A 26,537-nucleotide genomic window follows, 5' to 3' on the forward strand; every position below is an offset into this window, starting at 1 on the left:
TACAAAATAGGTGTTTTTTAATTGAACATTTTTATAAAAAGGAGTGGGAATATGAAGGGGACCATGGGCTAAGCCCGGGCCCGCGGCGTCTGTAGGAAGGGTACTCTTCCTCCCCGTCTGTCCCATCTACCATCCTCTCCTCCGGGTCCAGCATCCCTGTGCGCATGCGCGAAAGCAGGAGGGACGGTGTGTGCAGCAAGGACTCCGCGTGCGCAGGCGCGGAGTGGGCGGTCCAGGGCTGCTGGGACTCAGGCCCGGGGCCTGGCGGGCGTGCAGTGGTGCGGCTCGTGCGAGGGTGCGAATCCTGGGCGGCAGATGCAGCGGAACGAGCCATCCGTGTTGACGCAGCGCGCGTTGACGCAGAGCTGGGCGGCCGCCTCGGCCTCGTCACACTCGTTGATGTCTGAGGAGGGGGGGCATACCAGGAGCGCTGTTCAGAGGTGGGGACCCAGGAGCCCACGTCCCTGGCCCCTGAGGCTCCTGGTGCAGAGTGGAATCCAGCCACTACCACCTGTTGGCTGTGTGAGCCTGGGCAGGTAACTTAACCTCTCTGTGCCTCAGCTTTGTGTTCTGTGAGATGAGTGTGGTAGCCCCTAGGACACTATGTTTTTGTTAGAAAAACAATACTAATGATGATATCAACAACAATAAGTGCTTACTCTGTGCCGGACATTGTTTTAAGTATATTACATGTATTAACTTTATCCTCTCAATAACCCTGTGAGGTAGGTACTGTGCAAACTGAGGCCTAGCGTGAGGAAGCCCCTTACCCCATGTCACACTAAAAGCCCACACTCTTCCCAGGGGGTTCGCAGGCCAGCTCACAAAGACCCCGAGTGCCCAGCCCCCTGCCATTTCTTGGCTGTGAGACTTTGAGGAACTCAGTTCTCTTCTCTGAGCTTTACACATAGGCCTCACTGTCATTGTAAATCGATGTTCACGACTCTGTGAAATGGGTTCTACGACTATACTCGTTTTTCAGGTAAGAAAAACTGAGCGAGGGACAGTGACCTGTCCGGGGTCACACAGCAAGCTGCTGGACTGAGCCTGAGGTCTGTCCAGCTCCCCCAGAGCCCCTGATTGTAACCACTCTGCTTTACCACTGTCTGAACTAGGCAGCCATAATTCCTATTCGATGGGAAGACTGAAAGCTCTTCAAAGAGGTGAAGCAAACTGCCCGAGGTAGCCCTGGGAGTTCTTAGAAATCACGCCTGCAGGATCCTATCCTTCCATCCTGCTTCACGCTCAGCCCCAGTGCTGTGGTCGAGCTCCACTTTCCTCCCAGCCTGACCTGTCCTTCAGGCAAGCCCCATCCCTGAGCAAAAATTACTTTCTGCTCGCCACCGGGGCTGGCCGGTCTCCTTGACGTCCCTGATTACCTACCCTTAGTAAAGGCTTCCACCCTCTCTTGTACCCCACCTCCATGCTGGCCCCGGCCCACCCCTCACCGACGCAGGCCATGCGGGTCATGTCCAGGCGGTAGCCGTCGAAGCAGTCGCAGGTGAAGCCCTCGGGGACACGCACACATCGGCCGTGGGCGCAGCCGTCCAGGATCCCGCACTCCTCCGCCTCCAGCCCTTCGTAGGGCCCAGCCTGGGCGCCTGCGGAGAGTGCGGGGACTCCGGGGTTCGGGTGGGGCCGCGCCCCAGGTTCGGTGGGTTCCCTTCTAAAACTGCCCATCCCGCTCCAGGACTCTGGGGGGCGCTGTGAGGCCAGGATGTTTACGTCACTCTGCTCCCTCTAGCTTTCCTTCTGTCCTCATCGCTTTCTAGGTAGGTCTACAGGGATGTCTCTGTGCCTCTTCATCCCTGCTCTCTGTCGCTCTCTCCAACAATATCTCCGTTTTCCCATCTCTCTGAGCCTGTCTCTCCCGCGGCTTCTCTTCATTTCTGTCTCTGTCTCTCCTCCTCCCCCTCCTTTCCTCCCTTCCCCATCTCCACCTCTCTGCACACCTGGCTTCTCATCTTTGTCCCATCACTCGGGCCGCAGTACTCACCAGCATAGCTTCCACCTTCAGGCGACTCCTCAGGCTCTGGGACGGAGCCACGGGTGTCGCGGGACCGATAGCGCCAGCGGGAGCCCGGGCCGGCAGCTGCAGGAGCCTCGGATTCACCGTAGGGGCCACCATCGTCCTCGAAGTCGGGCATGTCGAAGGGTGGCGTCCCGTAGGGGGCCTCCCGGCGCGCGAAGGGCCCAGGTGGCGGTGGGTAGGGGTCATAGGGTAGGACGGGTGGCAGGTACAACTCAGGCCCGTACGGAAGGCCCTGGTAAGGTGAACCTAGGTCTGGGCCATACTCGTAGGGGAGTCCAAAGCCACCTGGCCGCGGGGGTCCATATGAGGGGGGGCGCAGCACATTGCACAGGGCCTCAAAGTCATCTGCGAACAGGAGCCAAGCCTAACAATCAGCCCTTGCTTCCTCGGCACCCATCATTCACGTCCCCCCTCGGGGAAGAGAAGCCTGAAGGAGAGGGTGGGGAGGGCCGTGGGCTGAGGCATTAGAGGGGCTTCAAAGGAGGAGACTGGGATTGCAGGCTTGGGGTCAGGGGTTCTGGAGCCAGGATTGAAGGTCTGAGGACTGAGACGGGGATTCCAAGGCACTGGGATCAGGAGTACTGAGGACTGCAGCTAGAAATCAGGGTCCACGTGCTGGAATTTGGGGGCCCATGAGACCTGGGGCTAGGGGCCTACAAAAATGGGATGGAGGTGTTTTAGGGACCAGGACTGGGAAGTACCAGGGGCCTGACGGGTCAGGATGCATGGGAGGGGATCTGAAGCATGGGACCTGGAAGTCAGAGGAGCAAGGGCCTAGGATTGGCACTGGTTTCCCAAGGGCTGAGAATTGGGAGACTCAGGGCTTTTTAGAGCCAAGACATGGAGATCTCTGGAGCTGTGTGTTGGCTTCTTAGGCACCTGGATGTGGGTATCCAAGCCACTGGGACTTGGAGGTTTGCGAGCTATGACCAGAGTCTGTGAGCCAGGATGGCAGGATCTGAGCAACTGGTATTGGAGGTCTAAAGGTCCAGGATTTGGGGGAGGGGTCTCATGGGCTGTCTTGGGCTTCTAGAGGCCAGGAGTTGAAGGTCTGAGAGATCAGACCTTAGGACCTTTTGGGCTTTTGGGACTGGAACTATGAGACCTGCTGAGTCAGGCCATGGGGTTTCTGTGGTTGAGGCTTGGAGGTCTTTGGGTTATGACTTGGGGTCTAAGATTTAGGAAAGCACTGGGACATAGGGGTCTGAGGGACCAAGTTTTGGGAGACCTTGGGGTCTACGACTAGGAGTCTGAGGACCTGGATTTGGATGGAGCCTGAGGGGCAGAGTCTCGGAGTGTGGCCCAGGCAGGTGGCAGTACCTGAGTCCTGTGCTGGGCAGAGGGCACAGTCCATGCCCCAGGCCTCGCCGTAGAGGCAGCAGCACTCTGTGTAGGTGGCCTGGCGATCCAGCCGAGGGCGACTGCACACGAGGTCAGCCCCCACTTCCTGCCAGCACACTCCCAGATTGTCGTCTGAGGGCAGAGACAGCATGCATCACGGCGGGAAGACACTCAAGCCCTCCCAAATGCTCGATCTCCTCCCTACTGGAGCAGCCCAGCCATCCTCTGCCTGTCACCACATCCGTCTCAGCAGCTGTGATCTGACTCCCAGAAGTCCTCTGAGGTAGCTCCAGATGAGTACGGGGCTCGGTCTGGCACAAGGCTATCGTATAGGAGGGCGATAGGGTCTGAGAGGAGGATGCTATCCAAGACTGGCCGCTGCAGGGCTCTGTGACCCCAGGGCAGTTGCTTTCCCTCTCTGAGCATTGTTGAATAAAGTCTCAGGATGTGGGAGGACGTTGTAGGAAAAGGAATTGGGAGGAGAAGAGACTTTGGGTCAGTGGGCAAAAAGAGAGAGAGGACCCAAAGAAATAAACACAAACACATCGAAAGAGTCAGAGACTCAAAGAAACACGGGAAAGCAAAGATGCAGAGAGAAACAGACCTAAAAGCAAAGACAGAGGCAGAGAGTGTCAGAAATTCAGAGAAAGGCCTAAAGACTGAAACCCACAGAGGGGTGCAAAGAGACAGAGACCCACAGGGAAATAATAGAAAGCACACTTTTAGCACTTAGTAAGACCAGGTCCCATTCTGTTCTTAAAAATAAAATTCCTCAGAGCCCCCTATAAAGTAGGGGCTATTGCCAATCCACCCACCCAATGTGCAGAAAGGAAGCTGGGGTCCAAGAGGCGATAAGGAACGTGCACGTGTACACAGGGCCAGTAAGTGGCAGGGAGGCTCCTCTACAACCTTCGCCTTTAACCAGGCCCGCTGGCCTCTTGTTCCGAGAGTCAAACACCGAGACCAGAAGCTAAATGGGGCGTGAGGGGGCGTGGCCCGGGTGAGGGCGGGAGGCTGAGCTGGGGTAATGAGGGGCTGGACTGCTTGGGCGAGACCGGGGCGGGGCTAACCGGCGGGGCGGGGCGGGGGAGGGGTTACCGAGGCTCTGGCTCTCGTTGGAGACGCAGCGGCGCCCCGAGCCGTCCAGCACAAGTGGGGGCTCGCACGTGCAATGATAAGAGCCTATGGTATTGACGCAGCGGCCGCCCTCACAGGCTGGCTCCTCGTCTGCGCATTCGTCGTTATCTAGGGAGGCATGGAGGAAGTGATCAAGAAGCAGCCCTCTCCCCTTTCCCATTTCCCCGGTGCATTGACGGCGGAATAGATGGAGTCTAGACTCCAGGAGGGACTTCCTGCTGGTGGTGGCCACATTCCAGAGAGGAGCTGGAGTGGCCAAGGATTGGGGAGAGTCCCAGGCGAGGGTGTGAGTGCCGGTGGAGGTGGGGTTCCTACCGATGCACTCCAGGCGCTGGGCGTGATAGTAGTAGCCATTGCTGCAATAACATGAGTAGCCTGGGGCCGTGTTCACGCACACGCCACTCTTGCACACCTGGTCTCGGAAGAGCTGGCACTCGTCCACGTCTGCGGGAAGGATGGTCAGAGGCACACCCCCCATCAAGAGAGACGGGGGTGGGGAGAGGGGGAGGAAGGCCAGGATGTGGGGTAGGCTGGATGGCGGGGGGGGGGGGCGGGGGGGAAGCTGCGGGGCATGATCAGGGAAGAGAAAGACAGAGATGGCAAGAGAAACCCAGAGGGAGAGATACAGAAGATAATGGTGGGAGGGGGAGAGACAGAGATAAAGAAAACCGAGATAGGGTGAGACAGAGCTGGGCCTGGGGGCTGAGGGTGGGCGGGCCTTACCTCTCCGAAGGCTCGGGTCTCCGCTGGGCGCCAGGTAGCCCCGGCCGTGGGGGCACAATGACTGGTATTCAGCTGCACACAGAGACAAGGCTGAGCCCAGACACCCGTGCCCCAGCCCCCGGCTTGGGCCTGCCTGTGCCCACTTGCCTCAGTGCCCACCCTTCACTGCCCAAGTCTACAGCCCCTGTGCCTGTTTGTATCCACCTCTCAGACTCGCGCCCACCTGGCTGGCAGCTCACTCTTGCCCGTGCAACACCAGCACCTCAGTCCCTTGTCCAAATGTGTCCCTTTGTCCCAGTCCCACGTCCACCTATTGCTACCCAAACCTCCGCCCTGTGTCCACCCAGCGGCCCATGCCCACCTGTCTCGGTGCTTGGGCACTGCTGGATGCGGCAGCCGCTGCCCCAGCCCTCACCCACAGTGCAGCAGCACTCCTGCCACGTCACGTTCCGAGCCAGGATGTTGTCACATGCATCCGGAGCCGCCGTGTCGAAGTAGCACTCCCGGCGCCCGCTGCCCACAGAGCCCTGCCTAGGTGGGCTGGGCCGGCGGGACGGGGGTGGTGGGAGCCTGGCTGGCAGACTGGGGCTGGCGGGTACGTGGGGCTGCGGGCCCGGGAACGTGCCTGAGGAGACAGTGTGGGCTGAGCCTCCAGCTCCTATGTTATGGATGGAGAAACTGAGGCCCCCATGTGGCAGAACCGCTCCACACCTCTCAGCATCTGTCATCATCTCTCTCCCATTCTCACCTCCTCTTATTTCTGTACCTCTTGCCTCCCCATCTCACTCTCCCAAGCATCCAGCCCATCATCCAGTTCAGGTAGGAGAAGAGGGGATTTCCCTGGCCTCCCGGAGGCCTCCCTGGGGCCTCACATCCAACGTGTCCCAATCTGGTCTCAGAATCTTCATACCCAAATCTAGACCTAGGCCTGGACACCTCTCCCTGACCCAGGCAGCCCCACGGCCCATCCACTTTGGCCTCTTGAGCCCCTCTCCCACCGGCCCTCTCCTCCCCTCCCATAGCCCTCGCCTTGGTCCAGCCCTGTCCTCTCTGCTCAGGTCCCAGCCCCACTCCAATCCACCTTCACATGGCAGCCAGAGGAAGTTCCAAAATCTGGTCATACCCCTCTCCCGCTCAAAACCTTTCCACGGTGCCAGAGTGCCCTCAAGAAGAGTCCAACCTCCTGACCGCGGTAATAAGTCAGTGTGGCCTGGCGCCTGACTCCTTCTGCAGGCTCGCTTCTCCCCACCCCTTCCCTTGCTCTGTAGAGCATGTCACCCTGAACTTATTGCAGTCCCTCAAACATGTCAGGTCCTCTCTTGCCTTGCCAGGCCTTTGCCCTTGCTGTATCCTCTGCCCAGAATGCCCTCCCTCATCCACTTCGCTTGGCTTCTTTCTACTCATCCTACTACTCTCAGTTCAGACATCCCCTCCTACAGGAAGCCCTCCCTAACTCTCCTTCAAGGCTGGGGAGGCACCTCCTCTGGATTCCCACCACGCCCTAGCCTTTCCCGTCATAGGCTTGTTTGCTCTGGCCTGTGCCTCGTCCGTCCCAGTCCTGATTCCTCTGGGTTGTTACCATCAGGTTATATTGCTATCTGCCCCCACTGGATTGGGAGGCCCTGGAAGACAGGGTGGTCTCTCCTGGTCACTACTGTGTCCTCAGGGCCCAGAAAAGGGCCTAAACTCAGTGAACGTCTGTTGAATGAAGGAATCTGGTAAAGTCAGAACCAGGATCTACTTCTCCTGACACTGAGTCCCACACCCAGGTTAACTCATGTGTTCTGCAGGCTTTTGTTGTTTAAAACAACAGCATCTAACTGACGGCAGCTGTCCACATCAGGAATGGTTAGATCCCATTATTCTTCTGCGGGGCCGGCAGCCGTCAGATAAGTAGACATTGATCTCAGTCTCACCAGCAGACGTCCGAGGGGGAACACAGCGCCCAGTCATGGGGTCAAACTCCTCAGGGCTGTTGGGGCAGACACAGAGGAAGGAGCCTTCCACATTCTCACACAGGGCAGCTCCACACACACCCTGCAGCGTTTCACATTCATTCACATCTGTGAACAGGAGACAACAGGGAAGAGGGAGTCAATGGTTGTAAACTTCTGGAATTCCATAAGTCTAAAAGTCTGGGCTTTGAGTATGAGTATTTAATGGCCCAGATCCCATCATCTGCTTATCTTTTGGTGACAAACCCTGAATTTCCCTTGGGAGCCCTCTGCTCCTCCAACCTATGTTTTGAGCAGGCCAAGAAGATTGCTGCATTTCTCTGATTCAGAGACAGGCAGTGACCAAGCTGGGCCAATCAAAGCCAGTCCTGGGACTCGTTCTAGAAATATGGAGAAAGAGCCTCCCTCTGTAGCCAGGGATGTCAAGCTAAGGATGTCAACCAGAGGTGCTAGGGCCGCTTTTGTCATTGTGAAAAGAGACTCTGCCTGGAAATAAATGCATTAGAGGATAGCAGAGCTGGGAGAACAGCTAGCCTTGTTACAGTTCCTGGATCCACGTATGCCTCAAGTTCAGATATTTCCCAGGACTTCAGTTTAATGCCCTTTAAACAAATGAAGCCTGTTGTGTTTGCATTTGTCAAAACTAAGTGAACGTATAATTGAGACTCATGCATTGCACTGTGTGTAAATTGAACCTCAAATAAAAATATCTGTAAACGCAAATTGAACTCTGGTTAATGACATGCATTATGCACAGAAGAATTTAGGGGGAAGTATATCGAAGTTTGCCATTTAATTTTAAAATTCTATCCAAAAAATGTTGTGGATTCATGGAAAGATGTGTGAGGAAACAAGCATAACCAAGTGATAAGAATAGAATATAGATCATGGGTATGCTGATGTTTCATTCTACAGGGCTTTTAACTTTCTGTATGTTTAGAAAATTTCCTTGGGATTTCCCTGGCGGTCGGTGGGGTTTCCACAGTGCTTTCACTGCCGTGGCCCGGGTTCAGTCCCTGGTCGGGAACTAAGATCCCACAAGTTGCGGGGCACAGCAAAAAAAAAAAAAAAAAAAAAAGATTCCTCGTAAAATGTTGGGGAAAAAATAAAGGATGTTTATGTACACTTAAGATTAGTGCAGTCTTGGAACTTCCCCGGCAGTCCAGCGGTTAAGACTCTGCGCTTCCACCGCAGGGGACGCGGGTTTGATCCCTGGTCGGGAACTAAGATCCCATACGCCGCGCAGTGTGGCCAAAATAAAAAAAAAAATAGTGCGCTTTGACTACTTTATGCATGCATTTTTAAAGCACGCCCCAAATAAAATCTGGATAAATAGGGGTTCCTGAGTGACATGAAGATGATCTTATATTCCAAGGTCTAAATTCCATACCCCTAAAGTTTACATGCATTCAGATCTATGGAGAGAAGCAGGGCCTGACAACCTCTTCCCCACCCTCTGGCCCCGCCCACCCCCTGGAGCCCCGTACCCACGCAGTGACGCCCGTCCCGCGCCCCCTCGTAGCCCTGGTCACAGAGGCACTGGAAGGAGCCAGGCAGGTTCTGGCACATGGCATGGTCCCCGCAGAAGGACCGGTTCCGGCATTCGTCCACATCTGCAACCACCAGACAGTCAGGCCATTGCTGGACCTTCTATCCCCTCCACATCTCACCCATTGCCCCAGGGACACCCACCCTGGCATCCGCCCCCTGGCGTGGGCTGGTAGCCAGGGTCACAGGCCGGTGTGCAGCGGTAGGAGCCAGGGGTATTCTCACAGCGCTGGGCTCCACAAATCCCTGGGCCATATTCCTGGCACTCATCCACGTCTGCAAAAGAGTAGGGAGGGGATGGGGGAAGGAGAGGGGAGTCACAGGCCTGGATTCACAGGTTCCTGGTGCTGCTTCCAGTTCCCATGACTGAGAAGTCTCTGAATCTGGTATTCTAGGAGTCTGAGCTTCTAAAAATCAACAAGCATTGATACCTCTTAAGGCCTCGTTACTATTCTCCAAATAGCCTAAACATGGTCCCGCCTCAGGGCCTTTGCACTTGCTGTTCCCTCTGTCAGGAACACTCTTCCCTCAGCTATCTGCATGGCTCCCTCCCTTGCTCACTCAAGGGTCTAGGTCAAGCCCTCCTAGCACCCCTACCCCTACTGCCCTGTCATCTCTGTCCATTTATCCTGCTTTACTTTCCTTCTTAAACTCCTTATATCCATGTAGTTATTGGTATGCTGACTGTCACCTCCCTAGAATGCAAACTCCACGTCGGCAGGGATTGTGCCTGTCTTGCTCCTCATTGTATCCCCAGGGTGTAGAACAGTGCCTGATACACAGTAGGTGCCCCCAAATTGTGTGCTGAACGAATCGAGTTCATATTTACATACTTCTTGTCTGTCTCTCCCCCTGGAACGTCAACTCCACGAGGACAGGGATTCTGTTTTACTCATTGCCTGTTCTACTGCCAGTGTTGCACACAGGAGGTGCTTAATGAATTCTTGTGGAATTAATGAATGAGGTCCCATGAAACTAGGTTTCCACGAATCGGGGGTCTGGCAACCCAAGAGCCCAAGGCAGTCCGCAGTTATTTCATCTGTTCCACAAAATGCTGACCCCCACACACCATCCCCCCCCCCCGCCCCCAAATCTGGGCTGCTTCTGGAAGCGAGGCTTGGCCTGTTTCCTGACAGGAGTGTCTTCCCCTATCCTCCTGCCTCCCCTCTACAAAAAAATATAAAGACACGCTGGTGGCTTGTTTCCACCACGATTAGGAGAGAGTTAAGTACAATGGTTGGGAGCCCTTTCCCTCCCCTCCCCCCAAATCCGTGAGGCTTGGAGCCGGCTTCTGCCACTCTTCGTGGGGGTGGGGCAGTGGTCTCACCGTCACAGGTGCCCTCAGGGCCTGCGTGGTAGCCAGGGTCGCAGTCGCGGACACAGCGGTAGGAGCCGGGGGAATTCTCACAACGCTGGGACCCGCACAAGGCCGGGCCCCGCTCCCGACATTCGTCCACGTCTGAGGAGGGGAGGCAGGGCAGTCAGATGGGAGAGGCAGGGAGGCAAAGGAAAAAAGGTGGAGGAGTCAAGGAGGGGAGAGTCAGAAGAGGGAGGCGAGAGTCGCAGGAAAGGGGAAGGGAGAAAGCAGCAGAGGAGAGGCAGAGGGGGGAGACAAATGGGGGAGACCAGGAGGCAGAGGGGAGAGGGACCAGGCAGAGGCGAGGCCTCTCACCGAGGCAGGAGGCGAGGTCTGGGCCAGCGCGGTGTCCTGGAGGACAGACGCACTCGAAAGAGCCGTCGGTGTTGGTACAGATGCCGCTCTGGCAGAGGTCCTCCTCGCTGCATTCGTCCACGTCTGCGGGACAGTGTCGGAAACCGCAGGCGAATCTCCTTCTTTGCTTAACATTCTAAGCCACGCCCCTCCACCGCCCTTTCCCCGCCCCTCCAGCTCCAAGACCTTAACGCCCTCCCCACCTGCCTTAGGCTCCTCCCTTTCCTGCAAGCCCCACCTCTCCGACGGGTTTGGCTCCATCCTTTCCATTCACTGCCCAACTTATCCAGACTCCGCCCTTTCCCCTTTTGTCCCCCAAGTCCGCCCCTCCCTTTCCCCACCCTTTCCCGATCCAGGCCCAGCCTGGGTACGGACCGAGGCAAGAGGCTCCGCGAGGTCCGGGCCGGTAACCGGGAGCACAAGTACAGGCAAAGGAGCCGTCGGTGTTGAGGCACTCGCCGTTGGGGAAGCAAAAGTCGCCCTCCAGGCACTCGTTCACGTCTAGGGTACCCAGAGATAGGGCTGCGGGGTTACCAGACCCGCCCCCGAGACCCAAGCCCCGCCTACAAAGGAGCAACCCTGTCCCCCAAGCCACACCCCGATGGCCGGTTTCTAAATTCCACCTGCAGTCCCTTAGTCCAGCTCCCACCTCCCCACCAGGCTTTACCCAAGGAAGCCAAGTCCCGCTCCCAGGCTGTCCAACCTTTTCCCCGCCAAGCCCACCTGCGCAGGGCCCGGGCCGACCAGGTGGTGCCCGGTAGCCTGGCGCGCAGGTGCAGCGGAAGGAGCCTTCAGTGTTAGTGCAGTGGCCATGGGGGCCGCAGGAGGCGCCCGAACGGCATTCATCCACATCTGTGGGAATGGGGATTTCAGAAGGGGTTCTGTCTAGGAACACACTGATGGATCCCCTTGGGGGAGAGGGGTCTGAAGAAGGTGATGGGAAGTGTTTGGGGTTGGATATGAGGTGAAGGCTCCATGGCAGAAGTGGGTAGGGGAGACTGGGGTTGGGGGTCCTTGAGTCTGGGTTTCTGGGAACTCCCTGTGCCAGGATCCTGGGGTCAGGTGAAGGGACTCTGGACTGAGACAGGGGTCAGACATTAATTAGGGTAAGGGGGTCAGGTATTATAAATAGGATAATTAGATGGCATTCTGGTGAGTCAGGGGCCAGAGTCTCTAGTCAGGGGTCAGGGTCCAGGATCTTGAACACAATCAGGCCCCAGGGCAGGTGCTCTGAGAAGGGGCGGGGGCAGTGAAAGAGGCAGGATCAAGCATCACACAGAGTCCCGGGCTGCAGTCAGGGTTGCGGTCAGTAGTTATGTTTAGGTCAAATGTCACAGTCAAGTTGAGGGTTCACTGGTCACAGAGTCAGAAGTCACACTCAGGGCCAAGGGTCGTGGTCCCCAAATCAGGAACTGCAGTCTGATCAGGGGTTCATAGTCTAGGTCAAGAATTGCAGTCAGGCTCTGGGGGTTGTGGTCCAGGTAAGGGGATTGAGATCCAGGTTAGAAGGTTGTAGGCCAGGTCAGGGGTCATGATCTGGGTCAGGAGGCATGATGCAGGTTCAAGGTCACACCCAGGGCCTGATCTCACCAGTACATCGGCCATGGTGCAGGTGGTGACCAGCAGGACAGGCCCTGCACTGGAAGGAGCCAGGTGAGTTCACACACTCCTGCCCAGGACATGCCAGGTGCTTCTCACACTCATCCACATCTGGGGAGCAGAGGAGAGGGTGGCTTTGGAGGAGTGGCCCAACGCCCCCCTCACCCATCCACACTCCTCCCTCCCTCCCCGGCCTCACCCTCGCACTCAGAGCCGGTAGCACTGGGTTGGAAGCCCGTGGGGCAGACGCACTGGAAGCTGCCTTCTGTGTTCTCACACCGGCCATAGGTGCAGGGCGGGGGGCTACGGGCACACTCATCCACATCTGGGGCACAGGAGACCAGTGGGGCTGAGGAAGGGGCCTGGACCCATTGCCATCACCACCCACCCCAACATTCTACCCTGGAGGAAGCGTCCTGGACTTTGTTCAGGCTGCTCCCTCCTCCCAGAAGGACAGACCCTTTTATTGTTGCCCCATTAATGGTCTCTCCAGCTGCCAGGATGCGGCTAAGGCACCACCTCCTGCGTGTTGCCTTCCCTGACTCAGAGTTGTCCCTGCCTCAGGGTTCCCACAAGCACGAGGGTATCATCCAAAAAACAAGGAGGAATGGAGAGCACCCTCATATGTGGAGAAAGGGGAGAAGATGCTGGAGCCAGCCCCTCCCCAGCCCCTCAACACCCCCAGGCCTCTGTCCCTGTCCTCCTTCACTGAGCCTCATCACTCTGCCTCTCTGTCTCCCAAACCTGTCTCCAGTCCCTACAGCAGATGGAGGTGAAGTGGCTTTGGGCTCAGTGCCCTCACCTTGGCAGGGGGCCCCCGGCCCATGGGAGCGGAAGCCAGCAGGGCAGGCACAGTGAAAGGAGCCTGCTGTGTTGTCACAACGGCCTGGCCCACAGGGTGGTGGCTCCTGGGCACACTCATCCACATCCTCTTCACACGCTGAGCCCCGGAAGCCAGCCGGGCACACACAGTGGAAAGAGCCGGGCAGGTTCTCACAGAGCCCTCGGCCGCACAGGCCTGGGCTCTGGATGCATTCATCCACATCTGCTCAGAGCAAGGGGCCAGGTCATACCTCCTCTAGGCCCCTTCTGCCCGCCCCCCCCCCCCCATGCTCTATTCTACCTCCCTGACCTCCATCGCTCTGACCGTCCACCCTCCATCATTCTGCCACCTTATCCGTCATCATGCTAACTCTATCCTCCATCCCTCTACTTCCTCAGTCCCTGTTAAGCTGCTTGTCTGCTTCCTAGAACTCTGTCTTTCTAGTCCGTATCAGTGGGCCTCCTTAAACTCTGTCCTCCATAACTCTACCCCTTCCCCCATTAATGACATCTTCATCCCCCATCCCTCTGCTTCTCCATCCTCCATGACTCAGCCTTTCTGTTTTCCAACACTTGGCCTCTCCATCCCCAACAGGCTGCATGTCTGGTTCTCAGAGCCTGGCCTCTTTCTCCCATCAATGAGCCTCCCTCTGCCTCATTGCTCGGTGTCTCCATCCCTCACCACTGCCGCTCTACCCTTCCCCCTACATGCCCAATCCCTCACCCTGGCAGCTGGCTCCGTGGGGCGCAGCCTGGTACCCAGCGGGGCACACGCACAGGAAGCTGCCTGGCGTGTTCTCGCAGCGCCCACGGTCACAGGGTGGCGGCACGCGGTGGCACTCGTCCACGTCTGCGGGCACAAACCGCGTGGCTGGGACTGAGGCAGACACTCCGCCTCCTCGCCTCCCCCAGAAGGCCTGGGGAGGCGGGGAGGCGGCGAAGGCAGGGGCGGAGTCAAGCTTCGGCCACGGCCAGGCCGAGGCAGGAGCCAGGGGCGGTAGAGGGGCTCGGAGGGGCTCGGTTTAAGGCTGAGGCGGAGCTTCAGCGGGGAGGACAGGACAAGAGTTGGGGACCCAGCTTGGGCAGAGGCAGAGAGGAGGACCGTGAGGGGGGCAATTTGGGGAGGGCAGGGCCTGGGGAGGGCAAGGGCGGGAAGAACAGCTTTGGGGACCGAACAAAGGGAAGGCAGGAGCGGGGGAAGGGGTGGTTCGGGGACGGGGCACTGGTGTGGCAGGGTGGAAAATCAGGAGTCATGGTGAGTAGATAGGTTGCAGCAGTTGTGGGACAGGGGAGGGGCCTTGGAGAGGGCAGGAGCTAGTCTGGAATAATGAAGGGGCGGGGCCAAGGGAGGGGCGGAGCCGGGACCCAGTCAAGGAGAGGGGCGGGACAGTAGTACGGCAGGGACTGGCCCCGACGGGAAGGGCCGGCCGGGCCGGAAAGAGGCAGTGGTAGGGCCGAAGTGAGAGCAGGAGCTGGTTTGGAGACGGGGCCAGGGGCCAGGGGCCAGGCCAAGGCAGTAGTTGGGCTGAAGGGGCGTGGGGAAAAGTGCGAGGGCGGGAACTGCTCCAGAGGGAGAGCTGGAGCGAGACCCCAGCTGGGGCGGGGCCTGGATTTCTCACCCAGACACTCCGCACCCCGCGGGCCAGCTCGGAAGCCCGGCCCGCACACGCAACGGAAGCTGCCTGGCGTGTTTTCGCAGCGCCCGGGAGCACAAGGCGTGGGAATGCGGCGACATTCGTCCACGTCTGAGGGTACGGAGGTTTCTGGTCAGGAGGTGACAGGGTAGAGCCGCCCGCCCCGCCTCCGTCCTCCCCCTCGGCCTGGCTCACCAATGCAGCGCATGCCCTGCGGGCTGAGCCGGAAACCGGAGTCGCACGCGCAGGTGTAGCCACTGGGCCGGGGAATGCAGCGTCCCGGGCCGCAGACCTGGGGATTACGTTGACACTCGCCTGCAGAGGGACCTGCGGGGGTCCAGTGAGCCAGGGTTCCCCCGTCTATCAATCTTCTGTCCCTTTCATCCCAGTACAATTCCCTCAGATCCTCTGCCTAAAACATCCTCCCGGATGTCCCTCCTCAAGCCCAGTCTTCCCCCTCTGATGTCGCTCTCCTTTATCATGGGACATTCTCATCAGATCCTCTGCCTGAATCCTCCCATAATGCCACTCCAAAGTCTTCATTTTTTAATAACTTGCTCCCCAGTCTTCTGCCTGAGATATGTTCTTAGTGTCCTCCGTGAAAAATAATTATTTGTCTCACGTTAACTGAGCACTTACTATGTGCCAGATACTTCAGAGGCAGCTTGCTGAAGAAACTGAGCCTCAGGGAGGTTAAATTGACCTTCCCAATTGACAGAGAACTTGCACCCAGGCTTGCCTGACTCCAGCTCCTGATGTAACCACCACCCCACCCTTCAAACCTTTATCTTTCCCCACCCATTCCTTAACTCCTCTGGCTGTCACATCCTTATCTGTTCTACTGTAGAATCTTCACTTTGGAGCCCCCCACCCCCACCCCGACCTCCTGCCTGTAATACCGCCATCAATGCCGCTGATTCCCTCTACCGCACCTGATTCAGGGATCTCCGGACCAGTCCAGGCAGGGATGCTGGGCAGGGGGAGCTCAGGGCCCGGACGGGGCTCTGGCCTCGGTTCTAGCCGTGACTCAGGCCGGGGTTCTGGGCGGTGAGTGGGCAGAAAGCCTGGTAAAGAAGGGCTGTCAACAGTGGAGACCTGGGTTTGGGTGTCCCCACTCATCTCCCCTTGGAGACAACACTCCCTCCTCCAGAAACCAGCTCACCTGTGCGTGGCCGGGAGGTGGAGGATGGGGCACGGGGCTGGCTGAGGGACACTCGGGGTGGTTCCTGGCCCAGGGGTCTGGTGTTGTAGCGGAGGTCAGAGGCCGAGTAATGGTAGCCAGGGCCAGCTGGGCAGATCTCCCGAAAACCCTCTGGACACAGGAAAGGGAAGAAGATGGGCAGAGAGAGGGCAAGAGAGTAGGGGGGAATGAGAGGGAAGGGGGGTGAAGGAGAGAGAAAAGGGGGGCGCCTAGGGTCTGGCCTTGACCGTGGGTAGGGCTTAGCCTGGGAGTGTGTTAGGGGTTTGCGTTGTATGCTGAAATGGGGTCTAAGATGACTGGGGGGACCTGGGGTCTGAGAGCATCTGGGGGGAGTGTAGTCTAAGGGAATTAGACCCAGGGATGTTCTGGCATGAGGGTAGGGTGGACATGGGAGCAGCTTCAGGCCCCAGTGGCCAAAGAATGGGACATCTCAGAGGCTAAAGGTGGGACCAAGGATGCTTTTCCCTCTTTGGGATGATGGCAGGGACCGGAGTTGAGGGCAGGGTCTGGTTTGGTGTCTACAGGGAGGTTGAAGGCCAGGAAACAGTCAGGTCCATTGTGGGGTCTGGTTTTATGAAGAAGCAAGATTGCCTGGGAGGTGTCTCCGGGAGGGGCGTGTCTGGGGCGGGGCCCAAGGCGGAACCTAGGTTGAAGGCAGTGTCTCAGAAGCTGGGGAGGTGGCCAGAGCCTGGGAACAAGGTTGGGTAGGCAGCCTATCTCAAGGGCTAGGGGAGGTCGAGGCTGGGGGTGACGCTCGGCAGACACAGCCTAACTTCAAGGTCATGTGCAAGCCAGGGTGGCGTCCAGTCTGAAGATAGGCTGTCTCAGATGCCGGGTGCGCGGCCAAGGCTAGGGCCCAACCCGGTTGGAGGCGCTGGGGGCGGAGCCTAGAATGGGGGCTGTTTATGTCAAGTCTAGAGAAAGGCGGGCAGGAGGCGCTCACCTGAGCCAAAGGGTGGGCAGAGCTGGCAACCCCGGCCCCAGGCTTTGCCTACGCGGCTGCAGCAGCAGATCTGTTTGGTGATGTTGCGTAGAATGGGCAGCGAGCAGCCGCCGTCGCGGAGCACGCGGAAGCAGGGCCCCTTGGCCTCTGAGATCACGTGTTGGGCTGGGGGTGGGGGAGGAAATTCTTCAGGGCGGGGTTGGGAGTGTAGTGGGACTAGGGGATCTGGGAGGTAGAGGAATGGTCCCAGGGAGGGTTCGGTGGGTGTGAGGGGCCTTTGGGAAAGCTCTGAGAGAGTCTGAGGAAGAGCTGAGGGGTCTGGGAGGTCTGAAAATGGTTTGGGGCTTGAGGAGAGTCTGAGGGGTGAGTGAGAGAATCTGGGAAGCATCTCAGGACCTGAAGAAGGTCTGGTGGTCGAGAGAGAGAGGAGGAAATTTGGGGGCTTGAGAGGAGCTGATGAAAGTCTGGGGATCCTAATCCAAAAGGTTTGAGGGGTTCTTAGAGGAGCTGAAGAAGGTTCAGGGAGTCAGGGTGAATGAGAGTCTGAGATGAGACGTTCTGAGGGGGATCTAGGAGTGACTGGGTGAACCTGGGGTCTGGGAGCATCTGGGGGGAGTGTGGTCTAAGGGAATTAGACCCAGGGATCTGGGATAGACCCAGGGATACCCTCTGGCATACCCTCTGGCATGAGGGTAGGCTGGACATGGGACCAGCTTCAGGCCCCAGTGACTCACAGATGCAGCTGCTGCGGGACGAGTCAAGCAGAAAGCCGTCGGGGCACACGCAGGTGTATCCGCCATGCGTGTTCGCACACTCCCCGTGCTGGCAGCGCCCGCCAGTCTCGCACTCATCCACATCTGCGAGGGAAGGGGTGGTTCCAGTGGCGTCAGGGGCAAGCTCCCAGCCAGCCCCGTCCCAAGCTCCTCCCACGCCTGCCCCAGCTCACCTTCGCAGGACCCATTAACCCTTTCAAAGCCAGTTGGACACGGTCCATCTGGGACGCCCACTTGGTCGGAGTTACCTGTAGAGAGAGGAGAGGGTTGGGCCGGGGCGCGCGGAGCGAGATGGGGTGGGCGGGGACGAAAATGGGGTGGGAGGAACTAAAAGGTGTTGAGTGTGGTTTGAGTGCAAGGTCAGCCTTAGGTTGGCGATCTGCGTGAGTAGGCCTGTGGCACAAAGGCCGAGTGAGAACAGGGTAGCCAAAGTCAGAAAGTGGGGTGGGTGGTCCCAGACGGTATGGGTAGGTCTAGACTGGAAATGATCCCCACAACGGGTAGGCATGGCTAGAATTTGTGTAAGGGTATATCTATGGGCAGAGAACAGGAAGCAGCGGGGTTCTCACTCCTCCCCAGCTCCGAGCACCTCGGGGACATCCTGGGGCTTACCCAGGAGCTCCGAGCACGACTGACAGTCGTGAACGCCCCAGGCCAAGCCGGCCCCTCTGCAGCAGACTTCCTGCGTCCGGAGCCCGGGCAGCGGGGACGCACACTGTGGGGAAGTGTAGGGTGAGCGCGCCCCCGCGCGGTGGCACGCTCCGGGCCCCTCCCCACCGGCCTCCTCTCACTTCGCCTCCGCGCAGCTCCCGAAAGCAGTAACCGAAGCCCGAGGCGTCCGAGTAGCCGTCCTCGCGCGGCGCGCTCTGTGCCAGCACCGTGTAGGGCGCTGCCGCCTCCGCCCGAGCCGCCGCCTCCGCCCGCGCCACTGCCTCGGCGTCCGACTCCTCCCAAGGGCCGGACACACGCTCCACCTGGTGCACCACCACCGACGCCTCCTGCGGGTGCTCCACGTGGACACTCACCATAGACGCCACGCCTGGAGAGAGGCACGGGGTGGGGGGCAAAGTGGGAGTAGGAATGGGGGAAAGGGCGCGCTGGAGAAGGGTACTTAAGAGAAGGTAGGAAAGATGGGAGTCAAAGGAACGGCAAAGTGGTGGACAGAGGGGGCGGAGGGGACTCCGGCCGCACTTTCCTCACCATGCTCATCGTCACGGTGGTTGGCCAGTGGCATGGTGTACACAGAGCGGGTGAAGCCTGGCATGGCCGGGGCCGGGGGTCGGGCGCCCGATGAGTGCAACTGGCAGAACTTGCCAGCGAAGTCCGGGGGACAGAGGCAGCGGTCAGGCTTCACGCACACACCTCCGTTGTGACAGATCAAGGGACACAGGACTAGGGGGAGAGCGAGGACACTCAGGGCCGGCAACCCTCCTTGCATCGCCCCTGGGACTAGCGCACTCAAACGAGCTCAGTCCCTAACGTTGTAACTACACGCTCAAAGGTATCACTCAGTTCAAAGTCGCTCCGCCATGAGCTGTCTTGAGTCATCTCCCCCTTAACCCTGGCCACTTGCGTAGGCTGGGTCCAGTCGTACAGCCCTTGAAGGTATAGCTCCGCCCACTGGGTCCACTCGCCACGCCCTGCAGCTCCTTTTTCACTTTCATTTCACCCCGCCCTCCCTCTCGAGTCCCACTTTCTGGCCGAGTCCACGGCGTACCAGCCCCGCCCAGACAGCGTTGTACCCGCCCGTAGGCTCAGCCCCGCCCACTCTAGCTCGTGCCTTCGCATTTAGCACCGCCCATCTTTTACTGTTCAGCCCCTCAGACCCAGCGCTGGTCACTTCCATTGAGCAAACCCACATTTTGCCACTCCCTGGCACTACCCCTTGCTCGCAACTCCGTCTCCTTACCATTCTAGGCACGCTCACACCCCGTCCGGCAGAATCCACTACGTTCAAGCTCCGCCCACAGGCTGTGCGGTTTCCCCCCCTCCCCTTCTACGCACCCTGCCCACATCACCTTCTTCTACCCGAGGGATTGTAAACCCCGCCTATCAAGGCGTCTAACCTGCTGCCTTTAGCCCCACCCACCTTCCTTTCCTCAAGTTAATTTGCCCTGGCTCACTCGCTCACGCTCCTCTCACCCCACCTCCCGGCTATCTGGACGTCCTAGCCACCCCCCGCCCCCCGCGCTTTGTCTCCTCCCACCTCCCCTTGGCTCCGGCTCTCCAGTTCTAGCTCTGACTTCCCGCCTCCAGTAGCCCCGGGGCGGGGGCCAGCGGGAACGCGCCTGCTCTCCCCTAGGCGCGCCCTCGCTGGGCCTCAGGCCACCTCTGGGCGGGGCACTACCAGCTGTGCGGCGGGGTAAACAAAGAGGGGTGCGGCGGGGGCAGGGCGGCGGCTCCTCATTCCAGACCCTTGGGGAGCCCCGGGCCCGCTGAACCAAAGAAGGCCGGACGCATCTTGCGAGGGCACCCCCTCCCTTTCTCCCCAGGGGCTGCCGAGAACAGCTGGAGACAGCTGTGCGGAGGGCAGGAAGGGGGCAGGCGGCCGGGGCCGTCCAGGAAGGCGTGTCTGGGATTCTGAGCCACACACTGGAGACAGGAAAGCATAGAGGGAGCCCCCTCAATTTATAAGGGTAAAGAGACTGCACTCCTGGGAGGAGATCAGTTAGAAGGCAGCACTCGGGGGTTCAAAGACCACTGGAGGTTTCTGGAACAGAAAGGGAGCCTATCCCAGAGGAAACGGTGGCACCCTTCAACAGAAGGAATCCCTTAAGTCCTTTTGGGGAGAGTTACCTAAAAACAGGACTCTAGTGTCTTCTAGGGAATGGCCAATTTGAGGGTGCTGAGAACAAAGTTTAGATGGAGAAGTGGGATTCTTGGGAGTCCCCAGCCCAAGAGAGTCTCAATTGTCTGGGAAGACTGTAAGATACTGTGGAATGCCCCCTCCCCTCTCAGCTAAGGGATTAGGTACCCAAGTCTTTTTGATTAATGGCTGCTTGGGGGAAACACAGTATCTGTAGTCCTCTTGGGAGGATCACTGATCAAGACCAACTCTGGGTTTCTCTGAAGACAGACGGATCAGAAGTTCCTGGGGAGGGAGTCAGCTGGAAGGGAAGGACTTGGATAGACAGGAATAGGGGATCACTTGGAAATAGAAGGAAATAGGAACCTTTTGTGGGAAGAGAATTCGACTAGGGAGCAGAGTTATCACTGTATAGAATCTGTAATCCGGGGTTTCCCCTGGATGTGGGGAGGAATAGCTGAGGGACAAAACTAGAGTTCTCTGGTGAGGGGCACAGTCTGGGGAGATTACATCAGAAGAATGTGAGGGAATTTCACTGGAGGGGCTGGTCTCCGGAGTCTGTTGATAGCGGTGCAGAGGGGCTTAGGGCGTGAGGGCAGAGACTCTGGGCTCCCCTAGTTAGAGGAGTCAGGCCAGGACTCCAGGGTGCTCTAATAGGGGTCCTTAATTAAGTGGCAGGGCTAGGAGAGGCTTAACTAGGAATCAAGATTCCAAAATAGGAAAGGTCTCTGTTGGGGCGTTGCGGGTGGTAATCCAGTTAAGTCTGGGGGCATTGCCTAACCTCCAAAGACACTTGTCTGTCTTCTCTCATCCTGAATGTAGGCCCCCCCCCAGCACCCTGAGGGCCTCCACACCCAGGGCGGGCCGCTAGACGGGCACAGGCAACTCCATGTCCCACACCCTTGGAGGGATGAGGGGCTGAGGACATCCAGGTCCTCCCAAGGTCAGCCCCCTTCACAGACCCCTCCTTGTGCCTCCAGGGGCTTGGCACCCGCCTGGGCAAGGCTCCTGGCACAGGCCCGTTGAGGCTGGGCCGGGAGGGAGTGAAGGAAGGAGGGAAGAAGGGGAGGAGAGAGGGAGTGGCAGCGGGTGGGGGCTCAGGCGGGAGATGAGCTCACGCCGGCCAGGGCTGGGTTGGCTGGGAGCCAGGCTGGGCGAGTTCTCCGGCGCCAGGGGCCCCCACTCCCCACTCCAGAGGGCCTCTGGGGCTGGGGGCAGGTAGGCCCAGACCCTGAGAGCCCACCCACCACCATACCCTGGGGCCAACAGGTGCCCCCCCCCCACCAAGGGCTCTCCATCTCTAGGGGAGCCTGGTGCGCACACTCCTTCTGTCCCCTCTGCCCCCAGGGGGCGCCTTTTCCACTAGGCCTCCTGCCTGGATTGCTCTTCCACGTGCGACCCTTGCAACTCAGGGTCCTGCAGAGACCCTCCTTCTACGAACTCTTTCCCTCTCAGCTCTCAGGATCAACTTTCCACACCCCAATCCCCCTCCTCACAGGCACTCCCATCCTAGACTTTCCTAATCCGTCCCACCCAAAGAAGCAGAAAGTGGAAACCCCCCCATGGCCCTGGATTTCTCCCTTGGACTCTGGGGACCCCTTACTCACAGTCACAGAATTCGGACCCCTTTCCCCCAAGACCCCAAGCCCCTCAATTCTGGTATTCCCCACTTTGACTCAAAGGCACAGCAGTCAGCCCCCAATCCCCTCATATGGGACATCACAGGTCCCTGAGAACCCTCATTGCTTGCGAAATCAAGACCCTCAGGACCCAACCCCAAAAGCCAGGAATTTGAGGCTCTCTTCCTTAAATAAGCCAGGGATTCCCCGGCACTACTGAGTAAGGAATCTGGACTCCCGCGCCCTGGGGACTGTCTCCCCCATCCCCGGGAATCCTCCTCCACCCGGGGAAGCCCTCCCTCGGGACCACCACCCCGCACTCACAGGCGCGGAAGCCGGGGCCCCCCGGGGCCGCCCCGCCGGGCGCGCCGCTGTCCACGCTGGTGGCGTTGCGGGGCGCGCAGGTCGGGGTGCAGCGGGGGCCGGTGGGCCCATGGACGCAGCTCAGGCCGCACACGGCCGGGGTGAAGCGCACGCGGAGGCGCTCTCGGGGCCGACCCAGCCCGGGCTGCGGCCGGAGCAGCGCCAGCAGCACCAATAGCGACACCCAGAGCAGCCGCGCGCCGCCCGCCATGGCTGCAGCGCCGCGCTCCGCCGCGCCGCCGCCCCAGCCCGCCCGAGGGGCCCGGCCGCGCCCGCCCGCCCGCCCGCGGGGGAGGGCGGCCGCGCCCCCGCTCAGGCCCCCCCCTCCCCACCACTCCCTCCCCGGCGGCCGCGCGGGGGCGCGTGGGGCCGGGCGCGCAGCCAGAGGCGCGCAGGCTGGGCGCTAGACTCGCAGGGGAGAGGGGGGCGCCCCCTCTGCCCCCGCCTCGCACCAACAAGTGAATGGGGCCCGCAGGGGAGCGACGGGGAAGGGAACAGGTGGGGGCGGGTCCGTTTCCCCCCCCCAGACAGGGCTGAATCCATAAAGAGGAAAGAGTAGTGGGGGCCGCATTTGGGGAGGAGGCTAAAGGCTGTCTCTCTTAGTCACAGAGAAAGGAGCTTCATCTGGGTAGGCGGCTGTCATGGCACATCTGGGCAGCCAGGTGGCACAGCTGGGGGAGAGAAGGGTCGGTGCACCTGGGCACATGAAGGAATTGGGGGTTTAGATGGTGGGCAGAACGCTGGAGGGGCACATTCGAGGACGCAGTCACATCTAACCAGGACCCTCACACCTGGTAGAAGTCAGAATGGATTAGGGGAAACGGTGGATTGAAACTGTGGGCGGGGGTCTTCACATCTGGCCGGAGGCCCACATCTGGAAGACTTTAGGGAGGAGGGGACACATCTGGGCTGAAGGCCACAGCAGGAGGGGGACTTCTGAGGGTGGTTGAGACTAGGGGGTGTGCTAGCCCCGGGGCCGAGAGCCGGAGCGGGAAGGCAGGAGGACGGTCGGGAAAGTAGTGGGAGGCCTTTGGCCCCTAGCCGCCCCGCAGTTTTGGGCATTCGGTAACCAGGCAGGCGCCAACCCGCACAATCGCTTTTGTTGTCTGGGCAAGTTCGGCCGCTTTCTCTGCCGGGAGAGCGCCCCCCTCTTCGGCCGGCAGTGGGGAGCCCGGACGCTTGGTTTCCCGGCCCCACCCCCGCGGGTCAGCGCCTCTGGCCAGCGTCTGGTCCTGTCCCGGACTCACCTCTCGCTGCCGGACGCCGGGGTCCCTAGAGGGGGCTGCGTCCTGGGGAGGGGTGCTGAGCTACAATGGGGGGCGGCTAGGCGGCGGCTGGACCGTGGGAACCAGACGGCTTTATCTGGCCCGGAACCCCCCGCCCCCCGGCGGACGAAGGGCGGATGTTCTTACCCCGGGACTGGCCGGCAGGGGCTCGCTGTGGGGGCCTCCTTCTCAGCAATGCCCGGGCCCCCGGCCCGCGGGGCCGCCGTCGCCTCAGCAGAGCTCGGGCTTCCTGCAGCCTGGGTGGGATGGGGCAGAGAAGGAGCTGTCACCGCGGTTTGGCTGACCCCCCCCCCTCCCCGCGACTGGAAGAGACCTCCCACACCAGGAGGTCTCCCAGTGGAGGCTCTGCGACCCTCCCCCCATCTCTTTATGGGGACCAGGCCTTGAGCGTTCGTTGGAGGCTTGGAAGGAACAAAGTCAGTGGGAGAAACAGAGATGAGGAAGGGAGAGAGAGAAGAGAGACACAGAGGCAAAGAGACAGGTAACTGTGGGAGAAAGAGACAGACGGAAATAACAAATAGAGAGAGAGGAACATGGAGACAGAGACAGAGAGACAGAAACTGAAAGACCCAGAGACAGCGATTGGCGAGAAAAGGAGAAACAGAAACAGAGACACAAGTTGCTAGAAAGAGAGAGCAAGGGAGAGGAGACCCAGGGAGCAGAGAGAAAGATGTGCCAGAAATGGTGGCAGAGTTGGGAGCACCTAGAAGGGGCGGGTTGCACACTCACGTCAGTGGCTGCCAGTTAAGGGACACCTGTTTCTTCCTCACGCTGAGGCTGGGGCTTGACAGCTCTGGGGGCACTGGAGTCAGGCACCACTGAGGACCTGCACACTTTTTGGGCCGGCAGCTCTGGACCCTGCAGGAGGCTTCAGAGACAGCCAGGGACTAAGTGGAAAAGGAGGCACAACTGAGTTCCTCTTTCATCCAGCTCTGCAGCTGGGATGAGGGGTGAGGACCACCTGTCCCCTCCTACCTATACCTCGCCTACAAGAACCCACCTCTGAAGCAGCGGCTCCTCCTGGGCGATCGGCCTGGGCAGCAGCGACAAGCAGCAACACTATAGATAGAGGGATGGAAGTCACTCAGGCCCCTAGCACTGTAGAACTCCCCAAAGGAAGGCAATGAGGGATAGGGGAGGGAAAGCCAAGATGAGGTTTGAGGGCGCTCGAGATTGATGTGTGACCAATCTGAGGCACTGTGCTCGATGCCTCAGTTTCCCCATCTGTACAATAGGAGGCAAACTGGTTTAGGCTCTCCAGGGATAAAGGTCACAGCAACCTCACGTTTATTTTTCTTCTGAAGTGTTTGAGGTAAGGTATTATTGGAAAAGACATTTAAAAGTCTTTTAAAAATTATTTTAAAAAAAGAAGAAGACTTAAAGAGGATTTCTAAGCGCACTTCCAAGCCCGATCTGGGAATCTAGAACCCCGCCCTCCCCGCACTTCCCTGTCCTGGACTCAGCCGTCATCCCGCGATTGGCCGGCAGATGGCGCCACTCCACAGGCCTCAACGGCTGGGGAGGGAGGTCCTCCTTTGACTATGGGTCCAGCAGGGTGCAGAGGTGGAGGGGGATACAGGAGCCACAGCCCAGTACTGGGAATCCCGAGGCCTGAGTTCTAGCCCCTTCCTGCCCTTCCACGTTGTGTGTCCTGCAGCCAGAGTCTCCTGGTCTATGGGTCTCAGTTTCCCGCCTGACCAGGAGGAAGGAGTCGTTCTTGGAGGAATCTCCGCGCCGGGAGGGTCTCAGATTCTGGCTGGCGGAGCCCTCAGCTTGGGCGCAAGTGCGTCGCAACCAAGGGGCCCCCCAGACAAATCCATTATCCCCAGGCTAAGGGGGACGAGGGACGAGGCCGCGCGCGCCGGCCTGGAGAGAGGGGCAGCAGGGGGATGCTGCGAAGGGGACGTCGGGCGTATGGACTCTTTTTAGATGTGTGGGGCCCAGTAGGGGAGGAGGCCGCCCGGGTGGGAGCCTTCCGGACCCCCGATCCTGCAGTCATCCCTCCCGCCTTTTCTCCGGGTTAACCCCTTCCCAGCCCCGCCCCCGGCGCGGCTCGGGTTACTAAACGCATTCGCAGAGACGGAGGCGGGAGCTGAGCCCGGGGCCTTTGTAACGGAGCGCTGGGCCGCAGGGCGGGGGTGGGGGTGGGGGGGTACTGGGCAGACTGTTTCCTTCGATCTCGTCACCCGTAGACAGGAAGAGTGGCTATAACCCCCTAAATCTATAGGAAATTCTGGATTTCTTGCCGCGAAATCACTGGTACCCCATTCAAGCCTGGAATCCGCTAATTCTAGGAAACTAAAGCACCCCCCCAACCCTCATGAAATCTGAGGGCCCCCCATCTCCGCACAAATTTCCACAAGCCCCTCCACCATCAACCCCAAACTCCACGTCTTCCTCATTCATTAGGAAAAGGTCTCTTAATTAGTTCAGGCCTCCCCGCCCCCCAGAAAACCAGGACATGTCAACTCCCCCTTAAAGTGCCCTGATAACCTCCCACACTCTTCCTCCTTAAGCACCCAGTTAGTTTGGGGGACCCCATCCCAGCTCGGCCCCACCCATCTATCATCTTAGGAGAACTCAAAGCCCCATCCCCGTATAAACTGGGACCCTTCTCCAAATAAACTCTAGAATTCCCTGGAGCCATATCCGTCTCTACCACACGGGAGGGGAATCCCTCCCCTCAAAATCTCAGTACACTTCGGATTCCAACCCCTACAAAGTAGAGGGCCCTAATAAATTCAAGAGCTCTGGTTCTTCATCCTTATCACGAAGCAGTGGGTTCACATTCCCCTAAATCCGAAAGTCCTGGTCTTCCTAGACCTCCAGACTTATTGGGTAGAGGCGGCACAAGGACGAGGGGGCCGCAGCGGGGCTTACCCGGCCGGGCGGCCCGGGATTACCGCAACCTCGACGGCCTGGCTGGGGCTGGGGCCGGCGGCGTGGGCGGCGGAGGCGGCGGCTGCAAGGAGAGACAGCAGCAGCACCAGCAGGAGGGGGCGGCGGCCGCTGGGGCCAGGCAGCCGCATCGTGTCCGGCGTGGA

General features: G+C 59.3%; 1 protein-coding gene across 4 annotated transcripts; it reads right to left on the bottom strand.

The window, feature by feature from the left end:
• On the bottom strand, positions 1 to 26,537 carry LTBP4 (latent transforming growth factor beta binding protein 4). 4 transcript variants are annotated; one of them, XM_030874220.3, is made up of 33 exons: positions 26,374 to 26,537; positions 24,494 to 24,552; positions 24,223 to 24,361; positions 23,620 to 23,729; positions 18,620 to 18,811; positions 18,211 to 18,458; positions 18,032 to 18,134; positions 17,593 to 17,667; positions 17,381 to 17,503; positions 16,647 to 16,811; positions 15,665 to 15,814; positions 15,435 to 15,566; positions 14,698 to 14,829; positions 14,488 to 14,613; positions 13,593 to 13,718; positions 12,849 to 13,091; positions 12,246 to 12,371; positions 12,038 to 12,157; positions 11,171 to 11,299; positions 10,823 to 10,948; positions 10,409 to 10,531; positions 10,064 to 10,195; positions 8,881 to 9,012; positions 8,676 to 8,801; positions 7,150 to 7,296; positions 5,595 to 5,858; positions 5,234 to 5,305; positions 4,826 to 4,954; positions 4,472 to 4,618; positions 3,353 to 3,505; positions 1,997 to 2,377; positions 1,449 to 1,601; positions 1 to 403 (listed from the first exon to the last, which is right to left on the bottom strand). In XM_030874220.3, exons 1-33 carry the CDS (start codon positions 26,520 to 26,522, stop codon positions 249 to 251), a joined length of 4,887 nt encoding a protein of 1,628 aa, XP_030730080.2. In that variant the 5' UTR covers positions 26,523 to 26,537; the 3' UTR covers positions 1 to 248. The 4 variants fall into 4 exon arrangements, with proteins under 4 accessions (XP_030730080.2, XP_060145020.1, XP_030730082.2 ...); XM_060289037.2 differs by lacking the exon at positions 8,676 to 8,801; XM_030874222.2 differs by lacking the exons at positions 23,620 to 23,729; positions 24,223 to 24,361; positions 24,494 to 24,552; positions 26,374 to 26,537 and adding an exon at positions 22,169 to 22,439.

This window comes from Globicephala melas, chromosome 19 (genome assembly GCF_963455315.2).
Source record: "Globicephala melas chromosome 19, mGloMel1.2, whole genome shotgun sequence".
In the NCBI taxonomy this organism is placed as follows: Eukaryota; Metazoa; Chordata; class Mammalia; order Artiodactyla; family Delphinidae; genus Globicephala; species Globicephala melas.

Coding starts and splice junctions, on each gene's coding strand:
- LTBP4 (XM_030874220.3), bottom strand. CDS start 26,522: ATGCGGCTGCCTGGCCCCAGCGGCCGCCGCCCCCTCCTGCTGGTGCTG. Junction 23,730..24,222: donor CTTAACTGGCAGCCACTGAC/GTGAGTGTGCAA, acceptor CATCCCACCCAG/GCTGCAGGAAGCCCGAGCTC. Junction 404..1,448: donor GACCCGCATGGCCTGCGTCG/GTGAGGGGTGGG, acceptor CCCCCTCCTCAG/ACATCAACGAGTGTGACGAG.